Genomic DNA, 9,528 nt, shown 5'->3' with positions numbered 1-9,528 from the left:
AGTCTGGTGGAAATACTGCCAAGAATCACAATCCTGCATGTCATTTATACAAACAAGGTGCTCCAGATGCATTGTCAATCAAGCAGATGAGCACTTTGGATAAGCTAGGCTATGGCTGTGATATGACCAATATACTGCTGGAAAAGAAGGGGGAAATTGGGCAGTTACTTTTGCATGACTTTATCCTGGAGTGGCTGCAGTCCCTGGAGCAGCACTGCTGGTCTCGGCAAGCTAGCAGTGACTGGTGAGACAGGACAGCAGTGTGGAAATGGGATATCAGTAATGTCAGCACAATATCAGTATGCGGAAGGACACTTTCCCAGAGATCTGTGCAGTGCTCGTCCTGGAGCTGCAGTGGTGGAACACCAACGTAAGAGCACCCTTCACTGTAGAGAAGCCTGTTGCCATCCCATCAGGTGCTCAACACCTCCTGACTCATACTGGTCAGTAACCAGTATTGGTAGCTCAACTGTCTGGTCTGCTGTCATGGAGGTGTGCACTGCTCTTAAGGGGATGCTACTGGACCTGGGTCATAAATCTTGGCAATGTGTGGGAAGTTATTGATGAATTAGCCCAGTTGGGGTTCTGTTGGGCCTGCAAATTTACCCTAATTGAGAGCTCATTTGTAAAAAGTACATGAAACATCATGTGATGTTTGTCAGAGAGCAGCTGCTCTTAATGGGGAGTTAGGGCCCAGTCTGCCCAGGACTGACTTATGAAGATCCCGCCTGAGGGTAATTGACTGCCCCAGGTGGCTGATTAGTAAAAGAGCACTTGGACCTATCAAAGGCTACCCAAGCTCAGTTAGAGGGAACTCCTAAGAGAGACAGGAATCTCCAGTGGAGGGGGATCTCCTGTGAGAAGGCTAAGTTGGGAGCCTAGAAAATGAGCTTTCCTGAGGAACCTGCCAGGATGAGAAGCCTGTAAGGGGAGCTCCTGGAGAAGAGAGTCTCTTAGATGGACTGTGCCCCACCTGGCCCTAAAGTTTTGGGGGCTGCTAGGAATCGTGTGGTGCTTGGTGTACAGTTATGACAATAACACTGTTTGATTCTGCACCTATGAATTTTGTGGCATTTGCTGTTCCTCTATAATTATTACACTGTGGTTGCCACAGATCCCATAAGGTGGTTGCCACAGATCCCATAAGGTGGTTGCCACAGATCCCATAAGGTCTGTTGCCCTGTGCAAGAACTGGGTGCTTTCAGTAGCACAAGGCATTCTAATCAGATGTTGTGAAATAATAAAAATACATTATGTTCCCAAAGACAGATTTTTATTGCCTACTAAAACCAGCACATGGAAACTATGTGAAATTAAAAAACAAATGCAATAAAAACTTCAGAAATAAACTAAAGGAACAGAACTAAGCAAGGCGAAAGAACATTCCAGTCCATTTTGACTACACATACAGCAAACATGGCTCTCACAGGTCAGTCAGTGTATGTGATGCTGTGGTTGTCCTTATTGTCCCCCAGCATTGAGGATGGGGTTGGCTGGCCCCTGATACCACCTGGAAAGTTGAGGGATGGGGCATAGGGAGGTGCTACAATGGAGTTCTCCACTGAATGCAAAAGGAGGTGAGCCTGTGATTATTGAACCTATGGAGCAACAAGAGTCGGCAGCATCTGTATTTATTGCTGGAGAAGCCCCCTCATGTCCTGGTGCAGCTCCTGCTCCTTTTTCCAGTGGCAGGGGAAGATTTGAAAAATCATTTGATCATGGGAGTTTCAGGCTGCTATTTGGGCCACACTATGTCACATAGACTTTTCTCCTGTCTGCCCTTTCCCTCACCAGCTTGTTGGTCATATTCACTCTCCATGCCCACTGTTCACAGGCTGCTGCAGCGCTGGCTTGCAGACTCTCACTGAACACGTCATCCCGAGTCCTCTTCTTCCTCCTTGTTGTCTGGCTCAGGCATTCCACTGGTGCAGTGGTGGGGTCCCCTCCAGGCTGCAACGCCAGCAGCTGCAGATGAACCAGAGGTATTATTGTAAGAAGTTGTGCTGCTGTATGATTAAAATATGACCATGTATATCATTGTTGCTAACACTGTTATATAATTACAACAAATCTTATACGAAGTATGCCATGTAAGGTATCAATGGAAAAGTTACAATCTATCAAACATGATTATTCTGTTTGTATGCATGTATCATCTTTGTATCTGAAGTTATGAATATTGACTATGTGCCAGTATTTCAAATAAAAACAATGAGGAGTTGAGAAATGTGGTTTCTCCTGGGTAACACCCACCAGGAAGTTTACATCCAGCCTAGCCGGCACATTGTGAATGGACCATTCAAGTTGATGGCCCATTAACGAACACAATGGGCCGTAGAAGAAGCTTATCCTCAACTAATGGGCCTTCCCGGGGATTTTTTAGCCAGAGAATGGGTAATGGCTGGTCCTATGACTCGTTGACTCATGCAAGCACATGTGACTAGCTCATGTGACCCTGGACTCCATCTTGTGTCTGCAATTCCACAAATTGAGAGCAGCCCCACCCCATGGATGAAGATATAAAAATCCCTGGAAGCATCTCCATTTTGCCTCTTTCTTGCTCTGATCTCTGGACTATGAACTTACACTAAAAGGAGCATTTCAATCAATGGACTGAGGATCTTCCGATCTTTTGGAAGTTACCAGAGACTTTATAAGCCAGCAATTTATTCCATCATTGCTACAAATCTGATCCAAGAACTTTGCAATGAGTGCGTGTGTTTGTTTTCCTTGACCATTTTGACTTGCTCCTCTTTGTTTAGATATTGGATACTAAAGGATTGGCAACAGTGTGATTATTGGGTAAGATCTGAGTTATATATCAACCTGGCTATGTGGCTGATCTCTTGGGATTAGAAGAGCCCTTTGATGAAATTGGTTTGAAATAACCACTCATCCTTAAGTATAGTGTCTGGGTGGTGAAACAAAGGCTGGGATACCTAAGGAGGCTGCTTTTCTGACTTTGTGTTAGCCAGTGTGGTGAGACAGACCTTTACTTTTGGTATTGGTTTGGTATATCTGATGGGAGAATAGCCACCAGTTTAGAGGGGGAGTCTGCCCCTTTTCTCAGAAGTTTGTCCTGAATCTGGCATCCTCGGCTGTGATCCGCTGAGACATGGTGACAGAAATATAGTCACCATGGAAACCAAAAGTTTCCCCCTCTATGGCTCCCCTAAAGTTTTAAAGAAAATATGGTTATTGACACTGCAGCATTGGAGGGCTTGTGCATAGCACTGCTCTGCAGTCCCAGCCATGGTGAGTTTGGCCCTCCATAGGCAGGGTGGGGGAATGAGGAGGGAATTGTCCAGTTGCATGAAACAATACAAGTAGAGGGGAATGGCACTGAATACTGGCACTATTTTGCACAGGCAGGAGTGATTTTAGCTGATGTCTCGCTCCTGAGGGGAACAAAGGCACAGAAAGCACAGCTGCTGCTGACCTCCTGAAGCCACCCTGTACTATACGCCACTAGCCTGTGTGTGTTTGCTGTCTGGCAAAGTTATTGCCAAGGGGCATGAGAAAGCATCTTACCCAGGAGGAAGAAATCTGCCTGCTGTCCCTAGAAACCATTGAGAGAGGATTCATGGAAACATCCATGAAAGTTTCATCAAGATCACTCAGGAGGACTCAAGGGACTTTAAAGAGGCAGGTGGCTTTTTGTCTCTGTGGTCCCCCAGGCAATGGAGTGAACAATTGTGACTGGAGCAGTCCGTGTTGGGCATTGTAGCACAGCTACTGAAGGACAGTTTTAGGACATAAGTAACAGAGTGTCTACACTCACACACTGTCACCCTCAATACATTGACCATGGCTCTATGCCATTCTGGGAGGTGGTGTTATCTGCTTTTCATTCCCCTCTAGAGTTAGGCAGGTGAGGGTGAGACAAGCAGAGCTGTTTGTTTATGGACACAGGGGTGTCCCTTGCATCCTCCTGAGTGATCTTGACAAAACTTTCATGGACATACTCTGCAACCCTCTCTTAAAGTTGTCTAGAGATGGCAGCCTTATTTCTTCCGCAGTGATAGGATGCTTTCCCACCATAACTGGGCATTTACATCAGTGAGAGACAAACTTAAGGGTAGACATATGCACAACTAGGTCAATGCAAAGTGGTTTATGTCACCCTAACTTTGTAGTGTAGATCGGGTCTTAGAATCAAGCTCCTAGATCTAACATTATGGACCAAAATGCTGAGTAATAGCAAGAAGGACAACACTATGCTACTATATGAATATTTCTTATATGAATATTGTTGGGAATTAAGTGGAGGCTGGGTAGGACAAAAACTCAAAATGCCTCATGTAAGTAGGATACAGAAGTGGATAAAGGATCTTAATGAAGAGAAAGGATTGAAGTAACTAAAATTTGTAGCCATGGGAAATACATTCCCACAGAGAGAGCCATGGAATTATATAGTGAAATAAATAAAAGGAGAACACTACTAATTATACAAGATCAAGCAAATCAATATATTTGTGATACACGAGGACACTATTGCCAAATCACAAATGGCTCCAAAGAGGAAGGACCAGGAACAGGAGGAACAGATTTCTGCCTGCTCTCACTTGGCCTCAGGAAAGCCATATGGCTCACTGACTTTGTATCCATCTTCATGACTAGCTTAACAGGAATTATTCTAGCACTAAACTGAACTTTAGTTACATGGCCAGCTGCTGTTGTCATCTTGTCTGATTCCTTATCAGGGCTGCAGGCAATTAACAATCTGTCAGCAGAAATGATATTCTTAGTGAAATATTACTGCTAACAGCTGAATTGGCACAACTGAATATAACCACAATACTAGCATGGATCCCAGCACATGACAGGTTAGCAGCCAATGAGCCGCCAGACAAACAGTCAAAAAGTGCTCTCAATGCTGAGCAAGTTCACCTAGGGAGCCTCTTAAGAAAACTGGAATTTAAACACCTAATCCAAACTAAGTTAAGGGAGGAATGGCAAAAACTGTGGGCAAATGAAACAAAGAGGGCAGGGGGGGCGGGGAGAGAGAACTAAAATGATTAGGGGGTTGGAACAGGTCCCATATGAGGAGAGATTAAAGAGGCTAGGACTTTTCAGATTGGAAAAGGGGAGTCTAAGGGGGGATATGATAGAGGTATATACAATCATGAGTGGTGTAGAGAAAGTGAATAAGGAAAAGTTATTTACTTGTTCCCATAATAGAAAGAACTAGGGGCCACCAAATGAAATCAATGGCAGCAGGTTTAAAACAAATAAAAGGAAGTTCTTCTTCACACAGTGCACAGTCAACTTGTGGAACTCCTTGCCTGAGGAGGTTGTGAAGGCTAGGACTATCACAGGGTTTAAAAGAGAACTGGATAAATTCATGGAGGTTAAGACCATTAATGACTATTAGCCAGGATGGGTAAGGAATGGTGTTCCTAGCCTCTGTTTGTCAGAGGGTGGAGATGGATGGCAGGAGAGAGATCACTTGATCATTACCTGTTAGGTTCACTCCCTCTGGGGCACCTGGCATTGGCCACTGTTGGTAAACAGGATACTGGGCTGGATGGACCTTTGGTCTGACCCCAGAACGGCCATTCTTAAGTTCTTATGTTCTCATTCCAAGAAGTCTGCCCTACAGTTGAAAATGTTAATAAAATCCAAGGTCCTGAGAGGAAGAGCAAAGTGGCTCTAGTTAGAAGTCTAACAGGACATTGTGGATTAAATAGTAATTTATTTCTTATTAACAAGCATAAAGATGGATTCTGTGTAACACGTAAGGTCCAGGGAATGACAGGTCATATCCTTTGGGACTCTAAAGCCTCTACCAGTGAAAGAAGGGGTTCATATAGAAAACGCAGAGGCCTTAAAGTAACAAAAATTTCATTGCAAAACCTATCGAGATCACAAGGAAAATTAGACCTAATACAAAAAGGCTCTTCTGCAATTCTTTAAGAATACTGAGAAAGGATAGGAAGTACGGTGTATGGTGGTCAGAGACTCAGGAAGCAAGTCTGCTCCACCACAAAACCCAGGAAGAAGGAGACAGGGAGACGCAAGCTGCAGAAGCGTTGTGTGTGGCAAGGGAAAAAGGATTCTCGAGGTAAAGAGCTGGTTTCTCTATGAGTAAATCTTGTGTTAGTGGCTGTTTGGAGAGGGGGCCTAGGTTCCCAGAGTAGCTGGGCCTAGAAGGGTTAGACAGGGTGGCTGGCGATTGGAGGCCAGCACAAGAGGAGGCAGTACGTCAGTGGGCAGGGGTGCTGGAACAATTTTTATAGTGGGGATGATGAACATGGAAGCCATGTATTGGCTGTTATTATTACTTCAAGTCCAGGGATGCTGCCGAACCACCAGCACCCCCAGTTCCAGCACTCCTGTGTCAGTGCAAGTTAGGAAATGAATTTCTTTTGCTTAAAGAAAACTCTCAGGCCAGCCCAAGGGCCTATCCTGTAACTAGTGTAAATAAACCATCACTAAGGATTAAACTTCTGGAGTAGAGCTGGTTTATTCCACTCTCCCCAACACCAGAGGGAGAAGTGCCAAGCCTTGATATGATAAAAGTGGTGCATTCTATCTATCTATCGATCGATCGATCTATCAATCTATCACCTAACCTTTCCTCCCCCTTTTAATACCATTCCCTTTCAACTGCTGTACATCCCCTCCCATTCCTTCTTCTCCTCACCCCATATATTCAAGGTTCCTTTTTTTTCTTATCTTGTGCCTGTTCCTCCTCCCAGCCCCACCTTTATCTTCACCTTACTTGCTCCTGTGCGGGAGAACAGCTGATATGAGGTGGGGCGGGGACCAGCATAATCAATAAAATCACTTAAGATGCAGAGCAGAAGGCAGCGATAACAAGATCATAAGAAACAAACAGCCATGGCTTCAGCTACTCCTGAATGGGAAATCCAAGAGGAAGCCAAATGTCCCATCTGCAAGGACTATTTCACAGATCCGGTGAGTATAGAATGTGAGCACAACTTCTGTCGAGGCTGCATCACTCAGTACTGTGAGAAGTGGACCAAGACCCCTTTGTTCTGCCCCATATGCAAAGCCCAGATCCAGAAAGGAAATTTCCAACCCAACTGGGACTTGGCAAATACAATAGAAAAAAGTAAAACACTGAGTTCAAAACCAGGAGAAGAGAATCTGTGTGTGAGACACGAGAAACCCCTGGATCAGTTCTGTGAAGAGGATGAGGAAGCCCTGGCTGGAGTTTGCAGGAGCTCCCCAGAGCACAGATCTCACATGGTGCTGATCACTGAGGAGGCTATCCAGAAATACAAGGTAGGAAACACTCCAGACTCTGCTTAATTCATTTCTTTCCTTTTCAGTCTCTTAGGTGAGCTGGAGGCTCTATTGGTTGGTTGGTTGGGATTGCTGGTGGGTTTTTTTGCCTCTCATATCCACAGAATCCCCCAATTTCCTGGAATTTCCTGATCTGCAGCTCCATCAAAATCTCTCCCCTGCAGTTCCCTCTCTCCAGGCAGGTTCAGGGAGCCCTGGCCACTGATGCTGCCCCAGATGGTCAACCATGGGTGGTTCATTAAGCAGATGAGGTCTCGAGAGCTCAGTATGAGGCACTCTCCCCACCAAGTGGGTGGAAGCAAGATGTCTCCATGCTGCTGCCAGGCCAGGAATGGAGGGATAAGCTGGTTCCACCACACCCCTGCCAGCCCAGGCCCTGCCAGCAGGGCATCCACATTCCTGGGAAACACAAGAGCCCTTCTCTGCTGTATGGAGCATTTACAATGCTAGATAAAGGCTAGGCAGTCTGGACCCTGCCTAGGTCCCCAGCTTCTGGGGTCACCTGATTATATCAGAACCTCAGTTTTCATTAACAAAAAAAAAGTTTCTAGCCTCCATATTTGTAGATAAAATCTTGAAAATATGACTCAAGCATAATTGATACATCTGCCTGAATCTGCAGAGAGCCTGAGACAATAGCTCTGAGGGGGAACAGCTGCCTCATGCAATTAAATATGGTGTTGGTTCCAAGCAAATAGCTTTGTGTGGAGGAGAATTCATAGTCATAGATTCCAAAGCCAGAAGGGGCCTCTGTGATCATTTTGTCTGACCTCCTATATAACACACACCAGAGAACTTCCTTGAACGAATTCCTGTTTGAACTAGAGCAGATCTTTTCAGAAACAAAATCAAATCTTGATTGTAAAATGGTCAGAGATGAAGAATCCAGCACACCTCTTGGTAAATTGTTCCCATGGTGAATTACCCTCATTATTAAAATTTATGCCTTATTTCTATTTTGAATTTGTCTAACTTCAACTTCCAGCCATTGGGTTGTGTTGTACCTTTCTCTGCCAGATGGAAGAGCTCATTATTACAGAGCAGCGGCACAGGAGGCAGCGAACAGGGCTGCTAACAGGGGAGTTTGAGTGGGAGTTTGCAGGGGGAGATGGAAGGGGAGACGGGAGGGCGTGGTGTCCCGTGTGCTGTGTTTCCCCAGGTGCAGTGGGCAGAGACTACAGCAGCCGTGAGCCAAGCAGCGGGGGACATAATGCAGATGATTGCATGCGGCAGCTGCGGTATGTACATGGTGCTAGCGGGGGTGCCTGACCAGAGGTATGTCTGTATGAAGTGCCGCCTAATAGAGCTGCTGGAAGAAAAGATCCGAGGGTTGGAGATGCAGGTAGATACCCTCGTGGAGTTTAGAAGGGGGTTTGAGCAGCTGATGGAGGAAAGGCAAGGAGGGGCTGAAGGGGAATGCTCAGGGGTTCAGGTGGAAGCAGGGGCTAAGGTCTGTGAGGGGGGAATGTCAGGGGGAGAACAAGGGCAGTGGAAGCATGTGACCATGAGAAGCAGGCCAAGGAAAAGGAGGGCTAGTGAAGGGGAAATAGAATTCAGGAACAGGTTTGGGTGTTTGGATAGCAAGGAGGGGGGGCAGCAGGTAGTAACTGAAGGTGCGAGGGTGAGGAAGAAGAGAAGAGCAGCTAGTCCAATAGAGAGAGGGGAGGAATTGATGCAGACAGCACCAAATCTGGGCCCCGGGAGGATACAGGATGCCACAAGGGGGAGTATAAGGGAAAATAGGAACGGACAAGGGTACGACTAGAGGGAACAGAGGATAGATTAGTAGATCACACTGTCACCAGGCAAAAGCAGGTTTACGTGATTGGGGACTCCTTACTGAGGAGGTTAGACAGGCCTGTGACCAGGGCGGACCCAGAGAACAGAAGGGTGTGCTGTCTACCGGGTGCTAAGATATGGGATGTGGACCTACAGTTGAAAAGGATCCTAAAAGGAGCAGGTAAGAACCCCTTGATAATCCTTCACGTAGGAACGAATGACACGGCTAGGTTCTCGTTAGAGAGAATCAAGGGAGCTTATGCCAGACTGGGGAAGACGCTCAAGGAAATCGAGGCTCAGATCATCTTCAGTGGGATTCTGCCTGTTCCTAGAGAAGGGCAGCAAAGGGCTGACAGGATTGTGAGGATAAATAGCTGGCTAAGGGAGTGGTGCTATAAGGAGGGCTTTGGGATGTATGGCCACTGGGAGGCTTTCGGGGACAGACAACTGTTCTCACGGGATGGACTTCACCTGAGT

The 9,528-nt window shown here is 46.1% G+C and overlaps 1 protein-coding gene across 1 annotated transcript in view; it reads left to right on the top strand.

Annotated features, from left to right (window-relative positions):
• The first annotated feature begins 6,843 nt into the window (after positions 1 to 6,843).
• The window catches only part of LOC128838540 (E3 ubiquitin-protein ligase TRIM39-like), a 29,533-nt gene continuing 26,848 nt past the window's right edge, over positions 6,844 to 9,528 (top strand). The window contains 2 exon segments of the mRNA XM_054030788.1: positions 6,844 to 7,251; positions 8,432 to 8,510. Coding sequence (XP_053886763.1) covers positions 6,844 to 7,251; positions 8,432 to 8,510 — 487 coding nt within the window.

The sequence above is a fragment of the Malaclemys terrapin genome, chromosome 5, assembly GCF_027887155.1.
Source record: "Malaclemys terrapin pileata isolate rMalTer1 chromosome 5, rMalTer1.hap1, whole genome shotgun sequence".
Taxonomy (NCBI): Eukaryota; Metazoa; Chordata; order Testudines; family Emydidae; genus Malaclemys; species Malaclemys terrapin.
Note: the sequence above shows the minus strand (reverse complement) of the source record. Positions and strands in the feature narration are given on the sequence as shown.